This window comes from Pteropus vampyrus, unplaced genomic scaffold (genome assembly GCF_000151845.1).
Source record: "Pteropus vampyrus isolate Shadow unplaced genomic scaffold, Pvam_2.0 Scaffold1, whole genome shotgun sequence".
Lineage (NCBI taxonomy): Eukaryota > Metazoa > Chordata > Mammalia > Chiroptera > Pteropodidae > Pteropus > Pteropus vampyrus.
In genome coordinates this window covers 16055696-16081955 of record NW_011888782.1, presented here as the reverse complement: position 1 = coordinate 16081955, position 26260 = coordinate 16055696, and the positions used below count along the sequence as shown (strand labels likewise).

General features: G+C 36.0%; 1 protein-coding gene across 1 annotated transcript in view; it reads right to left on the bottom strand.

Annotated features, from left to right (window-relative positions):
- The window catches only part of STT3B (STT3B, catalytic subunit of the oligosaccharyltransferase complex), a 90680-nt gene extending 65751 nt beyond the window's left edge, over positions 1–24929 (bottom strand). The window contains exon 1 of the mRNA XM_011361012.2: positions 24134–24929. Coding sequence (XP_011359314.1) covers positions 24134–24447 — 314 coding nt within the window. The 5' untranslated portion in view covers positions 24448–24929. The remainder of the gene's footprint in view (positions 1–24133) is intronic.
- Positions 24930–26260: the final 1331 nt, after the last annotated feature.

The window sequence follows — 26260 nt, the reverse complement described above, 5'->3', positions numbered from 1 at the left end:
CAAACCTTTGTAGGGGTGGGTAATTTGTAACTCCTTTTACCTTTTACTTAGATTATTCAAGTAATATATTAGACTAAAAGTAGAGCCTCCACCCCAAGTGAAGTAATGTAAGCTTACCTTCTCCATTACATAGTTCTAATACTTAACTATTTCAATTAGTCTCTTTTCTCTCTAGCATTATTAGTCTAGGTCTTCCATAAATGAAAGAGGCTCTTCCTATTTCTTCAAATATAGTAGCAAAAACTGTAGTATGAAAACACAACAAAAAGCACTGTTTTTTACGGAAAAGATCTATTTTTCTAATTTGAGTTCTACAACTGCTTCCAAAAGAACTGTTTAACCATGATCAACTTAGTAATATGAAAATCTAAGCTATGTAACAATGTGGCTCTTTCCTAAGGGAGACCATCTGAACACCAAAATACCAAAAGAGATACATCTCACCAAAGCCAAGCATCTCAAGATTTGTACTGTAATTTCTGTCCCTGAAATTGACCTCTGTTCATTTTTTTCGCTTCTCATTTAACACTGACTTTTCTGCTCTACTTCATGCTTAAAATTAGGATAATCTTAATATTGTTTTTTAGACTTATCCTCACAAATATCTCAAGATATATATTACTAAGTATTTTTAAGATAAATTTGCTATATTTGATCTCTATAGATGATACAGCAAATAAATTTCTGAAAACTCATTCTGAGAATCAGTAACAGATACCTAACTTGCTCTTTTTGAGAAAAAGCACAGTATCTCCACACCAAATTGTGAATTGTCTTCATTGGGAACCCGAGGTTTTTATACCTTAGGACAACATATAAGGAAAGGTGAGTGGTATGCCTTCCTTTTGTAAAGTCAGAGACAGATAACTGTGCAATGAAAGATGGGAGAAGAGAATCAGTATGATACCTGGAACTCAGTTTTAAGAAAAAGTACATAAAGAAGCTGAGAATCTGAGCATTGATTCTCTTACACATGCCCACATCCCTAAATCCCTTGGATAAAAAAATATCTTCAAGTACCAGATACATAGACTTTCTTAATCACCACGCTCCAAATATTGAAATCAAGGCTTGGTCTTCATTTTCTCTTTCACTGTTACCTCTCTTCTTTTCCCCCACCCATTCCCTGAACTCTGACTACCATATATGATTCCCAAGTACACAGTTCCTTTTTCTAAATTTTAAATCTACATATTAAACAGCCTACTTGAATACTCGGACGTCTCCACAGGCACATCATACTCAACACATCTAAAACTGAACTCTTTACTCTGCCCTCCAATATTAAAGTTGCTCTTTATCTTCAATAAAATGTTACCATTTATCGCAGGTATTTGGGAATCATCACTCATTCTTAGCTTCAGGTATCTCCTTACCTCTCAATCCATCCTCCAAATAGACCAACTGTCTCTCTAAAATGAACTATTAACTGATCCTTCAACTGTTTCCCAAAATCTACAGGATAAAGTCCTAATGCTTTTAAGACTCTCTTCCCTATCTCCACCCTGAAATGTCTCCTCCCTATTTCTTTCTCACCTAACACCCCTTAAACTTCTAGTTCTTCTCTAAACACATACTGTCCTTGCCTTTTCATTCTGTACCATTGTACAAGCTGTTCTTGATGCCTGAAGAGCAAAACCTTCTTATCCTTCCACACCTACTACCTTTTAAGAACTAACTCAAGACACCTTCTCCCAAGCCTTAACTATTTTCAGATAACAATTGGTACTCTTATACCTCCACTGAATCTTGCATTTTGCCTCTTTCAAACCAACATACTAAATAGCATTAATTTACCTATTAGGCTCTATCCTAGACAAATAACAACAAAAGCAAATAGTGAATACTTAATGAGTGCTTAATATGAATTATATACTGTTCTAATAGGTACCTTTATTTGTATTAGTTCATTTAATTGTCATGACACTTATTGAGATGGTTTTATTGTCATTCCCAATTTACAGAATGAGAAGAATGCACAGAGGTTAAGTAACTTGCTCAAGGTCACTCAACTAATGAATAGCAAAGCCAGAAGTCTATCTTCATGATTTGGTCTCTTGGCAAAGATGAAACAATCTTCTTACCCTCAGCACCAAGCACAGTGTCTGGCATATAGTAAGTTCAATAAATGCTAAAGTGCCTCCGAACATTTTATACATGATCCAATTTTAAAACATTTGTCCACAAATTTCCAAAGTAATTTAGTGCTAGTCTGAAGTTTTAACTCTTTAGGAATGTACTATTCAGGTAGATGGTAATAAAAATTGTGTAATTGGTTTAATTAAATTTTCATTATGTGAACACTTCATATACTTTAGTCAATGCTATCTGGGTTCCTTTTCATGTTCTGGCCTCTAAAGTATTTCAACCATCCTCTCTCACAACACCATTCAGTGATATATACAGAAACGAAAAGCATCTGTTGTAGTCAAATGAATTTTTACCACTTTAAATCAGTCTGAATAAAGGTTTAATTTCCACAATTACCAACCTCAGCACTTGATATGAGCCTATCCTAAGACTAACCATACTACCTTTCTTACTGTATCTTGACCACAGGGACCTTATTTTCGTCCCTTCAACATGCCAAACTGTTTGGAAGAATGCTCTTAATTCAGATTTCACTAACTCCTTGTCATTCTGGCCTTAATTCAAATATCACCTCAAAAAGGCCTCTTTCACTTCTATATCATAGTGGTAGCTCCACAGCCACATCACAAACACTAGCTAGCATATTGCTTTATTTTTTTCATAGCCTTTATCACTAAAATTATCTTGATCTTTTTTGAGTTTGCTTGACAGAAAATAAGTTCCATTACAACAAAGACCCTGTATATAACTGAATACTTGGTAAAACGCCTGCACATAGTTCTCACACAATAATTATTTTTTACATGAGTTGAATGTTGAAGGTACCATTAGTACTAAAAGCATTTGCTCTACCATAGTCACATATGCAATCGAAGCCTAATTTTAAAAAATCAGTGCTTTTTAAAATTCTAAGATCTACATAAGATGTCTTAACTTATCACCTTGTTCCACAAAAATACATAATAAAGGTAACATAGAAAGATAAAGGACAAGAGAAGCACAGATACAAAAAATCAAGACTAGATAAAAACACACAAAAATGTAGGTCATAAGGGCCTGTGAGTTTAAACTTTAAATCTGACTTCATATTCCAACACCAAGGCTAAAAAGGAGAGGCATGAGTAACTTAATTCTTAACAGAAAGGATAAAAAATGTTATTTCCTCTATTAAATTTTTATTGAAAGTATATCAATGACAGTGTCCTTAAACTAAAATAGAATAGATATCAAAACACAATGACTAACATAATTTTCTTAAAATATGAAGTCAATCCTAATAAATAATTTTTGCAAGAATCATGCTATTTTATCTTTTTATAGGCTTTTATAGCTAGGTACCACCTCAAAGATAAGAACAATAAGATTAGAAATAGGAGAGTCAGGGAAGAATGTGTTACCAGGTGACAGGATATATATATGCATCCACACGGTTTCAGATTTTGCCATTCCTAAACATCTTGCCAAGAAATATTTTTCCCCACAAAACTGGTATTATAATTGAGAACAAACATTTCTGACCAGAGGTTCCATAACAAAAATCAAGTATTTCTTCTTTATCATTCTTAACACCTATGTCTGGAATGATCTATAACACAGAAGAGGCTAATCTGTGGAAACCAGTTAATTATGATTATGATTTTAGCAACCAAAAAGATCAGAAAAAACCAGTTAATTATAGTTATGATTTTAGCAACCAAAAAGATGAGAAAAAATCGTAAAAAGAACAATGAAGAAATGAAGGGACCCAACAGACATATCATATACACTTTCATAGTGCTCAGTACAGGTAAATGCTCAATATGGGACAATTTCTAGTCGACCTTAAAGTTTATGTTTCTGAAAAGTTGGCAAAATCATCAGCTGGCAATGAAGAAAACCTCATAGAAAACAGAAGGGGAGGCAGGGTTTCTCATCTTTCCAGAAAGGGTCTCTGAGAATCTGATGAGAATATGAATTCTCTCACCATAAGAATGTGCATAAAATTTTTGGAGAATTCTGAATTCATTTTTAGAAGACCTCCAACACATAAGTCAACAGAAAGGTATTTCTTTCTGGCAGTGAAAAATCCGAGTTACCTTTTTCAATAATTCAGAAAAAACTACACCCATAACCTACCAAGGTAGTTTGGGGAAGTTGAGACAACGCTTATTTTTCAAGCTTCTGACCCAGCCATTAAATCATTTAAAATTTATTACTTTCATCGGGAAAAATAATAACATCACCACCACAAGGAATAGCGCTAGTTAGGAAAGCGCTATGTGACTATCTGGCTTTTTTTTTTTTTTTTTTTCAGAGTACTGTGGTACTTAAGGGCTTTTTGTATCAAAAAAGTAAAACTATTGGATTTTCCTTCTTTGCTCTATCTCAAGAAATTAAGGAAAGATGGCAGAAATATATTCAGGAGAAAATAGAATTAATGTTTAGTTTTCACTTGTTTAAGAGTAATAAACTTCACACTTATAAAAAATCTGATTTTTAAATTTTGGTATGCAAATATAGCACTCTGCTATCTCAAACTGTGGTTGGCACAAGTTGTAATTGGAGAGACTGCTCTACCAACACTTAAACAGATGTCTTTTGTGCATCCTAGAACAGAAAAAGCTAGAAGCTGCATAAAGAAAACACTGAATACAAAATTCTGTTATAATGCAAATATTTTTCTTAAAAATGCAACCATAAAATATGGATATCAACTTATTAATAAATTATAGTTTACAAAGAACTTTTCACTCAGACCCACTAAGCCTGGGCATTATGCATACAAGTACACAACTCTAAGAGCCAAAGGCAAACTTTATTCCTGACCTCATGAAGCAGACAATCTTGCAGAGGAGACAGGCAATAAGCAAATACAATCGAGGGAGAAGGAAGTATCTGGGATAAAAGACACCTGATATTTTTTTCATTTTTAAAATATAATGTATAATTTACATGAATTAAAATACATCAATCTTACATGTTTGATTCAATGAGTTTTAACAAACTTTTTACATAACACCAACCAAAACTATCACCCAAAACCATCATGCCAGAAAGTTCCAACATGTACCTTTCTAGTTGCTTCCGCATCCCAAACACTTCTGAGTTTTCACTACAGATTCATTTTGTTTGTTTTCAGATTTAATATAAATGGATCATAGATTCTACTTTCTATAGGTGTCTGGCTTCTTTTATATAACGTAATGTTTCTGATATTTATTCATGTAGCAGCAGTTCGTTCCTTTTTTATTGCTGAGTAGTATTCCACTTAACAAATACTATATATAATTCATTCTCCTATGGAAGTGCATATGGGTTGTTTCCAGTTAATGCAATAATGAATAAGGTTGTACATTCTTGTTCTTATAAAATATGAATGAGCATTCCTGTAAGTTTTTGAGGATGTATGTTTTCATTTCTTTGGGTAAATAGCCATTCCACTCTTAAAGTACAGATATATTAAAAAATATTAAATAGTTCCAAAGTGTACTATTTACATTCCCATCAGCAATGTATAGGAGTTCTACTTCCTCCATACCAAGTGTTTTTTGTTTCTATTTTTATTTTTCAAAGAGTCTACCACCAGCACTGTGCTGCATACTGGCAACATTAGTAAACAGGACAGATCTGTCCTCCCAAAGCTCTCATGAAAGGCTCTTACAACTGACAACTAACTTCAAACTTAAAGGACTGCTGAGCAAAAAGGCAAAGAAGAATGGAAGTGGTCTAGAAGAAGAACACGTGCAAGGGCTAAAAAATGCACATGGATCATTTTCATAATACTGATAGAAAATAAAGCTAGATTAAGTTTTGTGATGGCAAAAATATGCTTTAAAAAAAGAAATGAGAAAGCAACCTACGAGTAAGTTTTTAAAAGCTGAATAAGTTTTAAAGAGATGTTTGTATTTAATTCTCCATTAGAAGCTCTCATGGTGTCATGTGCCTTTGCTTTACTGCATTTGTCATTCTTAATTTTCAATTTATCTCCTCCACTAGACTAGAACTGTGTGTATTTGGGCTCACACCATTGTATCCACAGCTCTTGGCAAACAGGTAACATTCACAGATGGGAAAGGTTTATCAAAAGTATTTGTATTTGTTTTCTATTGCTATATAACAAATTACGACAAACTCAATGGTTTAAAACAACATACGTTCATTATCTCATGGTTTCATGGCTCAGAAGTCCAGATGCAGCTTAACTGGATCTTGGGCTTAGGGTCTCACATGGCTGCAATCAAGGCATCACCGGGGTTGGGTTCTCATTTGGAGAATGAACTAGAGAAAGAATTTACTTCCAAGCTCACTGAAATTGCTGGCGGAATCCATTTCCTTGATGCTATACAACTCAGGGCCCTAGTTCTTGCTGGCTGTTGGTTGGAGCCTCATAGAGGCTGCCTGCAGTTCCTTGCCACATGGACTTTTCCATCATGGCTGCTTACTTCATATCAGCAAGGAGGAACAGGTGCAAGACCACTAGTAAGACAGTCTTCTATAATTATGCAAGCTACATCACACCACCCTAAACTCTGTCCACCATTCTATTCTTCAAAGGCTATATATAAACAGATAGGTTCTTTGGAAAATAATTCATTCTGTGAAAATATTTATATAGCCAATTATAACTCAGAGTCTGTTTGCAAAGTACAGTATAAAATTTTACAAAATTGGTCAGGTTAACATGTATCCAACCTAGTAAATGAGAAGGCAACTAATGCCACCAACAGAAATGACCAATTATGAATGCCAATGTAAGCATAAGAGAATCAAGAAATAAAAGAAAGGAATGGAATTCCACTAAGAGAAGATAAAAACACAAGTGACAAAGTGTTAGAACATCAATAATTACATCTAGGATTAAAGGTTCTCGGCTCTTTCTCTTCTCCTTTACCCTGTCACTAAGTACTCTAAGGTTATACAAGGTAGCAGATTTACTAAGTACCACAAGTTGGCATACTTCGTAGATACCCAAAATTTAGCACTAATGGGAAGAGAACAACCAAAGTAAAAGAAAAGTACAAAGCAGCTAAGGCCACAAGCTAAAGTTCGCATTTTAATCTACCTTTTATTATTCCTGCCATCTAGTGGCAGGATCAAAAACAAAAGCATGCCAAATTGACATGCTAAGTACACACAGACAGAAAAAAACCCAGTTTACTAAGACTACTAAAACTAACATATAAGGTTACCAGAAGGTAGGGGGTGGGGGGCAGGTAGATGGAGAAAAAAAATTTAAATCATTTCTTCAATTTAAAAAATATATTAAAAAAAAAAAAAGAAAAGGAAAAAAACTCAAAAACTAACAATCTAAATCCAGTCCTGCCATGTGATATATATGGACACTATCTAGATAATATTAAACACAAAGCTAACTTTATACCTTAAACTACGTAAACTCATATTTAAGGATATATTCATATCAGAGTTTAAGTAACAGCAAAACAATAAAATTTAGGATTACTAATGATACAGAATAAGTCATTTTTTACTGTTTTCCTTTATTAATCAATTCCAAAATTTGAAAAGACCCACAAATACACAAATTACCCACTACTGCACCCACCACCAAATCACCTCTATTCATTTATGTACAAGCAGTTCCAACTAGATGTTAAAACTACTCTCAACCTTCCTGCTCTTAAAACTGATGGATGGGTCATTCTGATTCGAGATCTTTCATAAGCACAGAGCAGGCTGTATGTGTCAGACTGACAAACCACCTGTTTCTCTACTTCAGGGCAACACATGGAAAATCCAAGGGTTGTGCAAAAGCTGAAAATGTCCTGTAGACTTCTAGAGCTTCTCCATACCTTCCTACTTAAGGTGAGATGCGCTGCAAATCAAATGATATCCAAATTCATAAGAACACAGAGAGTAAAACTTCTTCCAAACATATATTAACTGAAAACAAGATCCATATCTTAGTACTATCTCTTAGCTGTCGCTGCCAGTTAAGGCAGAAGTTATCAATTTCTACAAGTATCCATTTGAAAAAGGAGGCTCCTACTGTTTTATAAAAGACACTCAAACCATTTGGAAAAAAGGAAAGAACAATGAGAAGCTGGCACAAAAAAATCTCATCAAATGTTCTAATGCCATTCAATAGAAAGTCTAAGATCCCATATAAAATAGTATATTTGATATGTTAAAACTATCCAATGATACTTTTGCTCAGTTAAATCCAATAGACTGAAATCTAAAGAAAAAAAAGGGCAAAAGGGACAGGAGCATGCTTGTATGCATTTTCTTTTTACACAGCACACACACATGTATTTAAGTCAGGCACACATTCATATATTACAGAAACAAGATCTCCAACAAATGTGTTTTTTTTACATTTACTTATTAGATATTATCTAACTTATTGACATTATAAAATTATATATAATACACTACATAAATAAGATACACACTAAAAACATTAGATATGTAAATATGCATTATAATACATATATTTAAGTCAGGACACATGTTCATATACTATAGAAATAAGATTTCCAACAAGCAAGCATTACCTATAGTAATAACATTTCATGACCCAGAATTTGCTATGATTAAAGAAACAAAATGGTTTGGCCAACTAATAAGCTCAAAAGCAAAATGAACAACATTCATGGGGGAAAGCAACATTAAGGACAGACTTACAATAATCACACAAAATAAGCAATATACGTAGGTTTCCCTGGACATATTAAGTTTTAAGACTTAAAGGAAGACATTCATAAGCTATAACGATGTTAAAATTTGACAAATTACTAAGTACTGAAGAGCTGGGTATCAAATATTTAGTCACCAAGGTAAATCAGGGGGAATGGTATAAATGAGCAGATACTCATTTGTTTAGTTTCCAAAAATACATCTGCTTCCATTATAATGTAGATATACTTGATATTCACAATGTAATAATTAAAAAAAAAGATAAAGATTTCAAACCTGCTTGCTAGACTGTCAGTCCTAGTTGTAGCTCTATGTCTTTAAGAGAGTCACTTAGTATGATTAGGCCTCAGGCTCCTCATCTATCAAATAAAGCAACTAGATCAGTCTTTCCCAAAAATGCACTGCACAGCACACTAATTTAAAAAATACTTCAGCGATTCCTAAATTAAATGTGGTAAAACTAGGTTAAATAAAATTAACATTGTATTCAAGAACCTCCTGGCCTTTAACATACTAAAATGTATTGTAAAGATAAGTTGCAGTTTTCTAAATTTAAATTATCATAGGTTCCTTTATTTTGAACTACTATTCCTGGGTTATGTGTTCTGCAGAACGTACTTTGGTAAGCACCGTAACAAATAATTTCTATGTTCTCTTCTAGGTATGAAGCTCATTCTATACTTCAGAGAAGCCGAAAGTGATTCAAGTTACCTAGTTTTAATTACCCATATTCAAAGAGAAAAGTACAAGCAAACATATTCAAGGAGTTAAGAATGAAAAGAATAAAAGGAGAGTGAATAGGTTTTCTCCCTTTTGAAAGGGGATGAAAAAGAGGTGATCAGAAATACTGAACTATATGAAAGTTTTAGTATCCTTCACATATTTAAAGTAATTTTATTAATTTCTGTAACATGTATTAAACTCAGAGATTAGCATGTTTTGGTACACTATTTTAAAATGTGTTTATTCTGAAAATTACAAATATTACAAATGTATTTATTGAATCTTAAATGAACTTAATTTTTAACCTTTTTTCTATTTTGCAAATTGTGTTATATCAGCCAGATGGAATCTGGCATTACGCTTTTTGCCAATTACTTGACACCTATGCTTTATCATGGTAACATTGTATCAACCTTAAAACAAATGTTATACTTTAGTTTATTTCTTGAGGTAATTCCCATGAATGACACTGGGATAGGAAAGAATAAAAATAGATGAGAGGCTCAGTCATGCAATGGCTGGGTATCACTGGTGGAAAACATTCTTGAGTCAGTCTACAGATGCTCTCCATTCCACTACATGTCAAAGAATCTCTCCTAAAAGTAGAAGTACTATTATCACGTTCATTTCTGCCTTTGAATCTTAAACCCAAGAAATGTGAAGTGATGTGAAAATATGTCATGCTGCCTGGAGCATTGCTTCTACACTGGAGAGATGTACTGAGGTGTGTCTTCCTAAATCTGAGGTTGGGAAGAAGGGTCTACAGTTTATTTCTGCATATTTTGTATACATTCAGGCAAACTGTTCATTTTATTTAAAGTCCTGCATTGTGGAATTCAGAACTGCTGTGGCATTTTCAGTTTTAGAGTAGTTTAGCTACATGCCAACAGTGTCCTTTTTAAAGTAACAAAAGAAAACATTTGAATATTAATTGTGAATCGCTGTCATCTAATTTTGTAAAAATATTTTGACTACAATACTTAATCTTAATTTCCATGATAAAGCTTGGAGGTAGGGTCAGTCAAGAAAATCTCAAATATCAGCCAATTCCTTTCCCCTCTCTGAGAACTCCAGCACACCCTGACAGTGGGAGCACTGATAGCAGAACTAGTTTGGCTAACAAAAATACAAGTGTTTTAAAGGTACTGGCAGATCCTGACTGACTGATCCAACTGAATGAGTAATTTAGAGGAAAAAGTACTGAGGAATTGGGAATGCAGGTAAGACTGAAAAGAACTTGGAGCTGAATGTACTGCTTCTAGCTCCCTTACTCTGGGGCAAGTCATTTGGCAACATCTGGCCTGAGTCTCCTCATAAGTCACAATTTAGCTAAAACATAATTGACCATAAATGAGTAAAAAATACTTGTATATTTTTCCACGCCTCAATCTTTTGGATGGGGAGGGGTATAACAAGTAAACTGATGGAAGCCTCATGCTATTTCATAAGTGTACACGTTTGCACATGCTATTCTCTATACTAAATATATTGCACCTGAGGCTGTCTGACTTCAATCTCTCATAAGATTGCTTAAGGACCAATAAACACAAAATGCATTAAGATTTGCAACAAATTTAACCCAGACTTATAACTCCCTCATCACCCCCAAATCCAAAACAACCCAATTAAAAAAAAAAAAAAAAAGAACAGGTATTTCACAGAAGAGGAAATAAAATTTTTAAAAAACCACTGTGTTAGTCTCCAAAGATGGCCCTTAAACGATTCTCTCCCTACCTGTATATGCATCTTCTCCCTTGACTGTAAGACAGGCCTGTGTCTATTTCAAACAATAAAACATAGTGGAAGTGACACTAATCATTCCAAGCCTAGCTGTGAATTGGCCTTGCAGCCTCCTCCCTCTTAGAATGCTCTTTATTAGAACCCAGCCACCCTGTTGTGAGGCAGCCCAAGCAGCCTTGTGAAGGAGCCAAAAGCCCCAGCTGAGCTCCCATCAAGACTCCAGATTACCCTAAACTCTAATATTCCAGCCATCCTAGCCTCAGCTGACTATAGTCTGTTGAGCCTCCTCCAGATGACTGAAATCATCTCACAGCTGACGCCATGAAGCAGAAGGGCCTCCCACTCAATCCACAGAATTGTGAAATAATGAAATGCTGTTTTTGTCTCTAAGTTTTGGGGTGGTGTGGTTTTTTTTATAAATAACTGAAACATGACAAAATTCCCAGGCTTATACCCAAGCTAAGATGCACATACATACATCATAGTAGCATTATTCATAGAAACCAAAAATTAAAAACCCAAATGTCATCAACTAGCAAAACATAAATACAAGTGAAAGATTACATAGAGGATATTTTTTAAAGTTCCAAAGCAAAACTTAGCTATATATTGTCTAGAGATACATACATATGGGTATTTTTTTTAATATGGCAAAGGAAATGTTAAAACTCAGGACAATGGCTTCGGAAAACCAGGATAGACTAGAGAAGAAATGAATAGATGTGAAATTAGTAATGTTCTAGTTCTACAGCTGGGTAACAGTTTCACAGGTGTTTATCATTATGTTCATAATTACATATATGGGCATTTACATTCTTTTATATGCAGGTAAATTTTCAATATAGCTTGATTTATTAAAATTTTATTTATATAACTTTGTATTAGGTTGCAATTCTTATCCAACAGTTATAACATCGAATACTTACTACACAAATTTTTGAGACGTCTAGAATGATTTTTACTTCAAAAGGAAAACCTTTTGCTTTAAACACTGTTTGTATTACTCTATTTAAATGTGGTAAATTATTTTAACAACGAAAATAAAGTATCTTAAACAGGAGAAAAGAGCTCCCTTTGAAATGAAGTGACTAGCTCATTTTAACAACCTTCAAAAAAAAATTTTACTTAAAAAGATTTTAGTTGCTCCTCAAGCTCATTCTTCTACTATGAAGAAGTCATGGGCCTTTACACAATTTTAAGATTAGATTTATTTCATCGACCACACATTCTTTCATTAACCTGCTCCTTCAAATGCCAGGAAGCTGGTTAGCATATTAAATAAAGGGTTTCTTTAATTATGGTCTAGAGTAAAAATAACTGTAGTACTGAAATTAAACTTCCATGAAGAAAGTTTATTTTTAAAATTAAGAATATATGCAGTTACAATTGTCAATATATTAAAACTGTTCACTGTTCTTTTTGAAGGCACAAGGATAAAGATTTGTTTAAAAAAAAAACATCGTTTTTAAGCAAAACCATCGAAAACTGATCATTACAATATATCAGTTTTAGGTCTCACAGGAATGCTGGTATTATTACATGGAATAGTATAATTAAACACCTGGTCAGTCATTTTGCTAAAGTTCAATCTATAGTACAAAAAGAAAAAAAAAGAGAGAGATTTTGTTGTGGCTTATTAAACTCTCAATATCTATAATAGTCAATGATCCTCCAAGTAATTAGACACAAAGCTATTTCCATTGAAGAAGCACTTTAATGGAAACAACCAAAAAAAAAACTTTTTTCATCCCCAATGAGTATTTTTATTTAGTATCCTTTAACCTATTATGATAGTTTAAATGAGATAAGTCAGAGCTGTGATGCCTTCCTAAAAGCATTGCTTAATTTCCATATTACCTATAATTATAAAGTTAAATCAAGGACTAAGAAACCAAATGGATCATTAATCTAACCCCACCCAAACTCATCCTTTGCCTGAATTTAGTATATTCTAATGCCTACATATATAATATATAATAATTTCTATTCTTACTCTTCCTCCACATCAAGATAGATTTCTCAAGTTCAAACAAAATGGCAGCTTGGAAATTTTACTTCTTTTGCTGACATCTGTCTTTTTTCATTTGTCATCTCAAAAGTTACCAGCACTGAAACTTTTATCATTCATATGTTTTTCTTTTGGATATTAACTAGTCCGTCTTTTCTTATTCAATGTTAACTAGTGATTTAAAACTTGAGACAGAACTCTCTAAGAGTTATTTGTACTTGGAAGAAATACTCATGGAGTTAAAATCCCCCGCCCCCCACTTTAAAGTTCTTCCTAAGTTATCCAGCCAGCTGGCCATCTCCCAGTTGCTGATGGCAATCACTGAAACAAATTACTTCGTGAACTCTTTCCTCCTATAAGATTAAAATTACACTTAGAGAGATTATGATGTTCACTAAGAAGTTCACCAACAATTCCCAATGTTTGTGTTCCACTAAGTATTTCTTGGACACCAACTGGGTGTCCTACAATTCCACTCAATTCTTATACTATCTACCTGGAGACAGCATCAGATCCCACAGATTCAGGACTCAGTCCTACAAGACTGACACCCCTTCACACACACACTAACTACAGACACCAAGTCCAAGTTGTCACCTGTGCTTCTAACTAACTGGCTATAGATCACAGATTCCAACGAACCCCTCTTTTGGGTTTGATTAATTTGCTAGAGTGGCTCACAGAACTCTGAGAAAGAGAAACACTTTACTTACTAGACCACTTGGTTTATTATAAAGTCATGAAACTCAGAACAGCTAGATGGAAGAGATGCACAGGCAAAGTATGTAGAAAAAGGTGCGGAGCAACTTCCATGCCCTCTCCAAACACATCACTCTCTCTGAATCTGCACCTGTTCACCAACCTGGTGCTCTCTGAACTCCCGTTCTTTTGGTTCTTTATGGAGGCTCTGTTACATAGGCATGGGTTATTAAATTATTGGCCGCTGGTGATTCAACTTCCAGTCCCCCGCCGCACTCCTAGGAAAGGTCAGGGACTTACAGTTCCAACCCTCTAACCACATGGTTGGCTCCAGTGGCAACCAGCCCCCATCCTTAGACTACCCAAGGACTTTCTAAAAGTCACCTCGTTAATGTAACAAAAGACACCTTGTCCCCCAATCACACAGGAAATTATAAGGGTTTTAGGGGCTATGTACGAGAAATGGGGATGAAGAGCAAATAAATATTTTGTTATTATAAATAACAATATCACAACTACACACATGATTTCACAGACATCACAGTCAAATCCAAGGTTTATCAAGGTATTACACAATAGAGACTTCCCATACTATTACTATCACCAGTATATAAAATGTGGTTATTAAGGATAAAGAGTCCATGTTAATACAAATTGAACACGCTATGTTCCCAATTCAGTGTTGGATATTCTAGAAAAATTACAAATGATGATGTTCTTACCCTAAAAAAAAAATCTTCTCTTAGAAGTTATCATTAGAGGGGGAAATGAGCACCATACTACCTTAACAGTATCTTACCAATTTAGGCAAAGAACCAGTAACAAGTCTCCTTGAGTGTTTTTACATTACAGGTGTTAAAATCTCCAAAATGGCTCTGGCCTATTTGATTGTTAAACGAACAGTCCTGAACAAAATTTAACTGAAGCTTGCTTTATACAGGAATTAATAAAACCTGTACCTATACCTTGCACATAAGGTAGGTAAGCTATATTAGATTGTTATTTCTGAAAGAATAATGCCTGGCATGTTTTCTAACAGTTAATACATTTCAGAAAAGAATTCACACTTCCTTGGGGAATTCATATAAGAGAACACCAGAGGTATTAAATAAAATAGCTTAAATCATTCATTAAGTTGGACGATTATCCAAACAGAGCCTAATTCAAAGTCATTTATATTTCTCTCTGGTATGTATTACATGAGATTTGGCGGAGAAAGAATAAGTATGTATACCTTTCTTATGATGCTTGGTTTAAATTTTAAGTTTGAATTATGTAGAAACACTGGCTGACAAAATTGGAAGATTGAAGAAAGGCAGTCTTAAATTTAAATTCTTCGGCTAACAATGAATCAACTATGACAACAGTCTTTTATTTGTCCGTGAAAAAAATAATTTACCCACTCTCGTAGCATGGGTTCCATACTAATACATAGCAGGAAAAAATGAATAAATCTGATCAAAATCATTCTGACCAATAAATAAAAATGCATTAGAGACCATTTAAGTTTGTTTTACTTAAGAACTGCTTTCTAATGAAAAGAAAAGCTTATAAGCTGGAATCACATTTCCAATATCCTCAATCACTTGCTAACACATAATGCCAAATTCTCACAGACCAACAGATTTCAAATTCCTACATTAACTTCCATGACCTTTAAATTTCTTTGACTAAAACTCGGTCTCCTGAAGACAGTTTCTGAAAGAATCCTATCGTACCTCTCTCCTTCTTTCTGAAGACCAAGACAGCTACTAAATCAATAAAGAAAATAAAAATTTGAGAAAAAATATAAGTGGGAGCCATGGAAGACTGAAAGAAGAAAACATCATGGGAAACAATGTAAGAGAAATGCAAGCTATTCAAGATCCCATGATAGCTACACAAACAAAAGCACACAAAACCCAGGGTCAACGATCCTCTACAAACATACCAATAAACAGTCCATCATTAGGGTTTTTCTAAATTCCTTTAGTTCAAATCCCCTTCCAAAATTCTCTTCCTTCCTCTTCTTTCTTTCAAGAACTAACTACAAACCACTCCTTTCCTTATATAAATGTTAATATCTACACTTTAAAATGATAATTGGCAAAAGTCATAGTTTAAAAACTAATAATTTTGCATTTATCTGATTATTTGATTATCACTTGTCTCTTGAAAGGCAGTGCTGTCCCCTCCTCTACCCCCTCATCCTTGTAGTCTCAATGTCTGTTGTAAGATTAAATTTATCTAGTCAGTACCCTTAAAAGAGTTGTCAAGATTATCTGGAGACAAAGTTGACTCCAGCTCAAGCGTTCAATCTTGAAATAATTTGTGATCTCCAGTGATGAGATGAATGCCTGTCTTCCCTTTCCTACATGTACTTCCTGCTACAACAGAGCTGGCGGTGTCCTAAGATGGGTTAAGAAGCCTGGTTAATCTAATTTTGGCTAAACTTTATTACCCACACACTCTCAACAACTCTTTGATCAATGAAGTTGAACACTTAAAGCAATGCTGAGAAAAAGCAAGACACGGGAACCACAAATTCATTTATCTAAAGTTTTAAAATAGACAACACTAAATTATATAATTTAGGAATGCACACAGAATTATACCACCTATGAAGAAAAACATGGATGTAATTACTATAGAAGTTGGGGAAGGGAATGAGAAAACACACATCAAGGCTTCTGAGGTGGTGGAAAAGTTCTATTTCTTAATCTGGGTGTTGGTCACATGGGTGTTTATTTTAAAATTGGTCACTACACTATACATTAGATTTATATACTTTTCAGAATGTTTTATATTAACTGAATACCTTCTCACTGATAATAAAAGCCTTTGTAAAACACGTTTCTTTTTCCCTGCTTATGTAAACACTGAAAACATTTTCAAAGAATATCTCAAAACTTACAAGAGTGCTGCCTTCCAATAATTCTGTATGCCATTATTTTTCCTGTGGATCACACAAGACAGTATAATAATTCACTTTATTAAAACTTAAATAGGGTATATGGTACTTTACAGGAGTTATGGTGTTTTAATAGGCAGTGCTAAGAGTAGATCTTAAAAGTTCTCAGAAGAAAAAAAATTTCTGTAACTATGTAAGGTAACAAATATTAACTAGACTTATTGTGGTGATGACTTGGAAATGTATACAAATATTGAATCATTATGTCATACACTTAAAAATAATGTTATATGTCAATTATACAAGAAAATGCATCAAGTAAATATGGCAATTCCAAGTGAGTTTCTAGTCATAATCCCTTTCACCAACTCCATTCCACCCATTTGGCAAGCAACAAACAATAATTTAAGCTGTGTATACAATGAAACTTTAGAAATTAACTATGAATTACTATATTTTAATTTTTATAATAGTACAGAAAACAGTAGATGTTGCGATGTTATCTATCTATGGAGGGGGGATCCAATAATTTAAGTTTAGTATATGTGCTGCTGAAGCCAGTACAATAAATTACGTTTAAAAACCACATTCATTTGCAGTAATTTGTAGGCTGGAGAAATTGCTAGATACCACTAAAGAACACGGTACTGTGAAGAAAAACATTTAGCTATCTGAGAATAGCTAATAAATCTGTTAAGGCATGACAAATAAATTAAAAGGAAACACCAAAAGAAATAATATCAACTTGATTATCAACTATTCATTAACACTTTACTAATATAAACATAAAATTTCTTTATGTCTTCATGAAACATTTCCCTCTGGATAAGAATAAAGAAAAAAAAGTCAAAAAACGAAGTTTGAAAACAAACTATTAAATTACAGGTAACTGATGCATAAAATTTTTTAAATCACTAATTCTAAAGTCAAACTTCACACAAAAACTGTTTCCATAGCTAAACTTGAATTAACGACATATCCAATATCGTCAACTTAAAGTGGTAGAAACTCACTTCCCTCATCTTCTGAAATAACAAATTCAAACAACTTCTCCAAAAATTCCCTCTAATGTAAACACAGGTTCAAAGTGAATACAAAAGAATCTAGCCAATCTACAGCTTACCACCTTAGAAAAAGTACTTCACTTCTCTGGTAGTCAGATTCCCGCCCGGAAAACAAGACAAGCCAACATCTAAGTACTCTAAAAGTCCTTTTGGCTACAGACTTCTGGGTCTACTGAAAGTTTAGCTTCCACTTCGTAGTTGGAATGGCTTAAAACTTCTAACCTATTATGAACTTTTTACAGACAAAATAAATCTAAATGAAAATAACACTCACTTGGATTCAATCATCTCTTCCTTTCATTCAGCATTCCCTTAAATGCCCCCATCTGAAAATTCCCTAGTCATTCAGGTTTAAAAACTTCACACCATCAACTCTTCTTTCCTACATCAAAACAAAGTAATTAGCCATCACCCAACTAGTGACCTTAGCTACAGCAGTTTGTGCCCAGGCATTTTGACAGGCCAATATGGTAAGACTTAAATCAGGGCAGCTGATTAAAAAACAAATTAAACAGAGCACACTTTCCTTTAAGCCGGTCTTGGAGGCAGAGAATACAGTAAAAAGGACACAGATTTCAAGACAGGCAGACCTGTATTATTCAATCCTTGAAGGGAATACTGAATTGAAATATCTTATTTACAGAAATAAAAGATGTTACCTTATCTCCTCAATTCTAAGCTCTAAAATCAAGTTGTAAGACACTGTAAAAACTAAGTGTTTGCTACCATTTAGACCATATATTAAAGTTATCTTTCAACACTGTTTCACAAAAAGAAAAAAATGGTTACAGATGATATGATCAATGTAATTAGGGTACCAGTCACAATTCTTTAGAAATTCATTTACCTAAAAAAATAGTACAAACTTGACCAACATAAAAGGCATTCACCAGTTTACATACAGGTTATATTCCAAAATATGTTTAGCTGTCTTTCATTTTAAACTATGAAAGCATTTTCCCCAAAATATTAAATTCCAAATAGTGGTTAGGCTTCCTGGCAAGTTTACCATTTACCTAAAATATGAGGGCCTCTTATAACCCTTACTCTTACCTAACACTTCTCTTATTTTCAGTTCTACAGTATTGCCACTTTCTATCCATTTTTAAATCCCTGGAAATTATTCATGGTCAGAAATAGGTAAAGTGAGGGCACAGAAACCTTTTCAGAAAAAAAGCAGCTTAAAAACAAAAACTATTCACCAGAATCGGGTAAATCAAATAAATGAGATGATGGAATAACTATTTATATTTTTTCCCCTTTCAATATTATTAATTTGGTCCATGCATTATATTTGTGGTTCCTATATTACTTGAAAATGTATTCCTTTTTTCCACTTATTGTAGGGACTAACAAAAGCCACTTTTGCAACCTTACAGAAAACTAAATTAAGCATTACATCTGGATAAAACATGGCAAAGAAAGAGCATGACTAAGATTCAGAGTAAGCGACAGGCTGACCAATAAAATAAGCTTCTAACAATTCAAAAGAATTTAGAAGTTCTACATAAATTAAGTCTAATAAAACCGCCATAAATACCCTTCTAACAACTTCTGTTTCTCCTCAGACATCAAAGTTATTTAACAAACATGGGCTAATGTACTGACTAATAATGTACTCGGGTAAGTTACTAACAAAAAATCAGAATGACTGAATGTGACTCTAATCTGTAGTCCAGCTGAGGATCATATAGTATTTATATCCATTATGTTTAAGTATTGTAGAAAACAAATGCTATCCAGAAATAGGAGATCCTCTATCAGAGAGTCGGGGAACAAAGATAACATTCTTCATATTACAATGAAGGCACTATCAGTGTCTACAAATAGGATTTAAAAGCAGTAATAGAAAGATATGATAAAGTACAATATTAACTGTAGAATCTAGGTGTTGAGTATGAATGTTCACTATAAAATTCTTTCAACTTTCTATATGTTTGAAATTTTTCATAATATAATGATTTAGCAATATAGATCTGTTGAATTGTGGGATACTTTATAAATCAGGTTAACTGCAATATTGTCTCTAAGAGCAGTAAGTTTCAAAGTACACAAATTGAGAAAAAAATGATTCAGTCACTCAAAAATATTAATCTTTCCACTATTTTTGAGAGCACATATGCAATAATGAATACTAAGATATTACAATGAAGAGAACTTTTAACATTTTCTCATATTCCAAAGCACTCAAAACTTACTGAGGATAAAAATCAGAAACAGATTAAGTACAGACAGGCTAGTAAGTTTCTTTCCCATATTCACAAGTAGGTCAGACCCTAAAATGTAAATCCTTATTCTGAGTTTCTAATGCTTGGTCTACAACCAATGTCTTTATGTAAACTACATATGGCAGTAAGGGATGTGCACTCTTATGCAAGTTAACCCCTCAAGATATGAAAACCCCAAGGGGAAAGAAAAAGTTCCAAAGTCTTTGCTGACAGATCCTAACTACCCCAGGACCTATTACATGCCTCATGAAACCCATGATTATTACCTACAGGAGCCACCGCACTTACCCCAAATGGGAGCAGGTCCAATCCCATCATCCAGTTCAACAATGAAAGGCCCTAGGCACCTTCTCTCTAAGTGCTCTTATAACTTAAAATGATCAAGAGCTCAGGACCAGAAAATTTTTTAATTACAGTGAAATCAACGACAAGTATACCTGTTCTGAAATGTAGCTGTTGCTAATGATTCCACAGTCAAAGTGACTTTTTCAGATTTGAGGTTGTTTGTGTTCTAAAACTAGTTTATTACTCATTTTGTCTTCTTCAGAACTGAGGTCACTAGCCTCTTTTTTGTCATCTGCAAAGTGAAGAAAAACATGGAGACCTCAAAGCACAGGAAGTAGTCCCCAACTTACAGTTTATGTTCCAAAGGTTTATCGCTCCTTTGAAAACGTTTTATACTAATTAACCTATTTATACCAAGTTTCTGTGAAAAATAGCATTCCAAGTTTCAACTCTAAACTGCAGCTTCTTCTGCCCTTTTACAGCTAACTGCAGCTCAAACTCATGGCTTAGAGAATCCTCTTTACAGCTTTAGGGAGAACTCTAATTACAACCTGTGCAGGCAGAAGAAAAGGCAGCTCTTCTTTCATGGGGAGATTTTACACTGACTCTGTGTGGAAAAGCTACCACAATTTACCAAGATAATGGTTATGGAAAAGATACTTGGTTAGTATAAGTAAAAGTATTAGGTTACAACAAAAGTAAGTAGAAACTACATTTGGCTCCTGATTAAAGTAAGATAAAATTAGGTGCTATTTAAACTAGTTTAATCAATCAAATGTTTGGCAAGTACACAGAACATATTCTTAAACGGCTTCCTCATGTCTGATCAACTCAACTGATAAGGGAGGAAACTACTGAAGTGAAATAGTAAGAAAACCATTACCAATGCTAAGTTCTAAAAAACTGCATTATACTTAAAAAATCAATAAGTATATAATATTCAATATCATATACCACCCCTTATAACAACTGGTAAGAATTACGAAAAAAAAAATCTGAGCGATGATTTAAAAAACAAGTATAACTGTGACAATGAGTCACCTTCGGTAGATAACCAGAGTCTTACACAATTCAAGAACTGTAAAATTTATAGAAATAACAAGTAAACAGAGAAAGTAAACTTTCCACCAAAAATACTTAAGAAATGAAGCCACTAACAGAGATATTAAAAAGGGATCAGGCAAGCCCAGAATAAATTAGTTTGTAGATACACCTGAGAACATCATTTAAATATTATTAAAAGTTCATGTCATTGCTAAATGTTAAAACAATAATCTGCAACTCATAAGCTAGTATAACACTAGGATGTTAGATTGGAAATCAAAGTATTGGTACTATTAGTATTTCTGAAGGAAAACTGCTTTAAAAGTCCAAATAATGGACAGGCAATCTACACCTAACTTTCTCTTTAAAATTTTTCAACAAGAATGGATTAGAAGAATGAAAAGCCTAACTACTTGAAATCTTTAAAAGACATGAAAAGAAAAAAAGTGAGCAAACAAGGACTTTTTTTTTTTTTGCTTGAAACCTAATTCTCTCATTAAAGTCACCTGAATTATACTTAAACATTAGGTTTATCTTTGTTCCTAGTGATGGAACAATTCCTTTATTATAAAAGGCTGTTTATACTACTAATCAGAATTACCTAACATTATGAACATAAACATTTAATCAGGAATATAATAAAATATAAATATTAAAACTATCAGTAAGCAAAACTCATAAATTAAGATTAGTGTATATGATTTAGAATTCAAATATTATACATTTAAAGAATGTTTCTGAAATGTGTTTTTATACATAGAAAAATAGAAATGAAACAAATTTTCATGTGGATAAAAGTTATGTTCTCCAGGCATAGCCTTGAAACCAGAGAAAGAAATCAACTTTTGATTCTTTGCCATACTTAAAAAAAAAAAAAAAAAGAATATTATCTGTGAAGTAACCCAGTAAGACTTTTCATGACTACAATACTCACTTTAGTAATAATCTTTGGCTAACTTAATGTTGACTTCTAATCTTCCTTCAAAATAAGGAAAAATGACAAAATCATCTTATTCAGCTGTGAATTTTTCTGCAATCCTTAATTTCAGCCTCAACATTACTACTAAACAGTATTCAGTATTACGTTTGTAAAAATGATACTGTCGGAAAATATTATTCACAATTTTTGTTACCCGTAATGTTTGGTCAGCCATGCATTACTGCCGTTGTACTCTGAAAAGACAGAACTTTCTCTTTTCAGTGTTCAGTAAAATATCAGCAGTTTTCGTTTTCTGGTTCCAATTTCATTTTTATCTAATTTGGTGTTTCAAAGATAAGACTAAGAATACTGGTCTAATTCACAAGGCTTCACAGTAATTTATTTTCTTCTATGATTTCAAGTAGCATAAAAGTTATTTTTTAAAAAGTATTAGAAAAAAATCAAAACTTCTAAAATGGAATTAAAATGTTTCACTGATGAATGTCACAGTTGTTAACTGTTTACCTAAACTGAATTCTCCATGAGTGGGCCCCTCTGGTGTTCAATAGATGATGCACTACTAATTTTTCTATCCATAATGGAACTCCAGTCTAGTATTTTGAAATATGGTAACTCTCTCCACAAAATATTATCTATGTATTTAGTTAACTCTCGAAAAGATTGTCTCAGTATTTCAAATGATAAATATGCTAAAGTTTAGTTAAGTCTAGAAAGTAACATTAACGCAAGGCTGGTAGGTCAATAAAATGAATGAAATTAGTTTGAAAGGCATAATAAGCTCACGTTAAAAAAACTCAGGTTGGGCAAGTTAGGAAAAAAATTAATTAAAGCAATCTCTTCCTACCTATACTAGTTTACAGACCAGTATAGTGTCTAAATTACTAGTGCTTTTAATGGAGTAATTTCTTAAAACATTCAGGTCAGTCCCTGATAACATGTGCAACTCCGATGTTATAACCTAGGGCTCCCCATCACTGTGGCAGTTTGCTCTCTTATCCCAAACCTTCCTGCAGAGACCAATAAAGGAACTAATGCAATACTTTCGGATATTGTACATAACATACTGAGGATGACAGTTTAGCTAACAGAGTAACGATCTTGCTCTAAAAAGCAACCCAAGATAATTGTGGAACAGTGAGGTGCTAAGTGCACTTAAGGGCCTTGATAAAATCCACTCTTGGAAACACCTAATGTTAAATAAGAGTCCCTAGCTTTCAGATCACTTTCAAGGATATTACTTCCTTTCCTACACCTCACTCATTCTTTTTTCCCCTTCTTATATATTGAGAGCAAAAAGAGAAACGGCTGAGCAGACAGGGTTCTTGCACCTCTGCACTCACCTCCTACCGCAACAGGGCAACCCTGGCCGATCCCATCCCAACCAGCAAACGCGCCAGCAAAAATGAAAGAACGCGAAAGCCGCGAGCCAGGAGTCCGCCACGAGTCGGCGGAGGAACGACCTGCCGGCTCCCGGCGTGGCGGGTCCAGACTCTGCAACCCGACCTGGCCGCGAGGGGCTTCGTTCACTCTCCTGAGAGTCGTCACACTTGCCCTACTCGGGGTCAAGGTCCCACTCGGGGAACCTCACACCCTTCCTTGGGCTGCTCGCGGGAAACTTCGCCCACGGGCAGGGGGCGCGCCCGGAGGTCCCGGACCCGCGCCCGCCTCAGCCGGGCGCGAGCGGGGCTCGGCGGCAGCACGGGGCCAAGACAGGGGAGAGCAGCGCGGGGCAGAGGCGCGGGTCCCGGTGGGCTGCGGGCGGGGGAGGGGCGGCGGGGCACTTACCACGGGTCGAACTCGTGAATGATGCTTTCGAAGCGAATGACGGCGAAGAGGCGCGAGCTGAAGCCGGCAAGCCAGGCCAGGAAAAGGATGGTGAAGGAGAGCAGCGACTGCCAGCCGGCCGGCTGCGACAGACCCCCGGACAGCCCCGCAGGGGCCGGCTTCGGCGGCGCCACGCCGCCCGCCGCCTTGTGCGCGCACTGGGCCCCGGGCCCGTGGTGACCGTGCCGGCTGTTCCCCAGGGCCATGAGGCCGCTCCACGGGGACGAGTTGAGGGACGACTTGTGCTTGCTCTCCGGGGCCGAGGGCTCCGCCATGTTGTGCCCCGGCGGCGGGTCTCGCTCCTCGCCGTCGCCGCCGCCGCCGCCTGGTGCGAGGGGTGCTGGGCGGGGACCCGGAGGAGGAGGAAGAAAAAGGAGGAGGGAAGAGCCCCGCGCGCTCCCGCCCTCAGCGCCGCGAGGCCGGGGAACAGGGGGTGGAGGCGGCGGCGGGGAGTCTACGCCTCAGCAGCGGCCGCGACCGCCGCTCTCTCAACTCGGATGGCCCTAGCGCTCCACTAGCCATCCGTATCACCAGTGCAGCTGCGGCAGCGGCGAAAGCCGACGGGACGAGGGCGCCAGAGAAAGAGCTGGAGCAGACGGAGGCGGCACCTCGGCACCGAGCAGCAATGACATTCCTCTCACACCAGCCGCCCGCCCCGCCGTAAGGAGCAGGAGGAGGAGCCCCCTGGAGTCCGGGCGGAGCTCAGGCAGCCTCTGACTCCGCCCCCAACCCAACAGGAACTGGCCTTTCCACCTGTCACAATGCGACAGGTCCGTTAGTGGGCGGGCCCAAAACCTCGGGCTGGCCAATAGGAGCGCGATCTGGGGCGGAGCTTGGCTCAACCGTTTTCTCCCCTCCCCCTTCAGGCCTCGCGCCCATTCGTCCGGAGTGGTTGTGTTTCGCGGGTAAGGTTTCATTGTCAGTTGAAAGACGCGGTTTTGCGCGCCTGTGTTGTTGGCGAAGAAGTGTGCTAGGTGGCTCCGCTCGTTGCAGGAGGCTGAGCTGGGCTGAGGGATCGGGCGGTGGTCGACAACTGCGGAGCGGCCTCTATCACAATCGGTTTAAGAGAAGTGGAGAGCGCCGCGCCGGCCGGACGCTCGCGGGCTCGCTATGGTCGTGACTTTTAACCTGCTCTGCGCGGAGCGCCCACCACGTGACTGAGAGCGCAGGCGCGCTGCACTAGTCCTCCACGCGTAGGACTGGCTAGCAGAACTCCGCCGCCCGGGGCGCCCCGCACCCGACGCAGCAAGGGAGCCGCGGGTGGCGACGCCGCGGTCCGCCTAGCGGAGCGCGCCCGGCGTCCTGCCTAGGAGATTGGGAACCAAGACAAGTTTTCCGGTGCTGAAAACTCATCGGAGCCCTCAGACAAGCCTTTAGCTCTGGGAAGATCTAGTGGGGCAAGCGAAGCGCGACTTTTCTTTCGCTTTTTTCACTTGTAGTTTCCTAGTTAGAAAAATAATGTCTATTCGCTGGAAATATGTGCAAATGCAGGAATTAATTTTAAAGGCTGCATAACGTTACATCAAACAAGTGAAACTTTGTGGACTTTCAGCTGTCTCCCAATTCTCTCGTTAATAACGGACTGGTTCCCTGTACACGAATTTTTGTACATCTAGGTTATGTTTTATACCCTCGTTTGCCTCACGCCTCTCGTCCCTAAAGAAAGTGCAGCCAGGTAGACTAAACTCAAGGTTAAATGAGTTTTAAACATAAGTGGAACAGTGGGGACTCTAGAATTGGCTATGAAGGGCACGGAGCTTTCAGTATAATCAACATTAAGTAAATATCTAACTTTTTATGTATATTAACAGTTACTTGTCCATTTATTAGGTAAATAAAAGCGTGTGTTCACGTAATATAAAGGCAATCGTTTTCTTAATTTAAAAATTTAACATTTAGAACATTTAAATACATTTAGAAATTGTGTTTAAATAGTAGGTCTTTTCAAAATGTTAGATAAATGAACAGTATTCTTAGTTTGAGATTGCTCTTTGAAACTATTTTAATTCTTTAAGAATTAAATGAATCCAGCTACTCTTAACCTGTTAAGTGATTTAACTTTTCTCTCTTCTTATAAAAATAAATAAT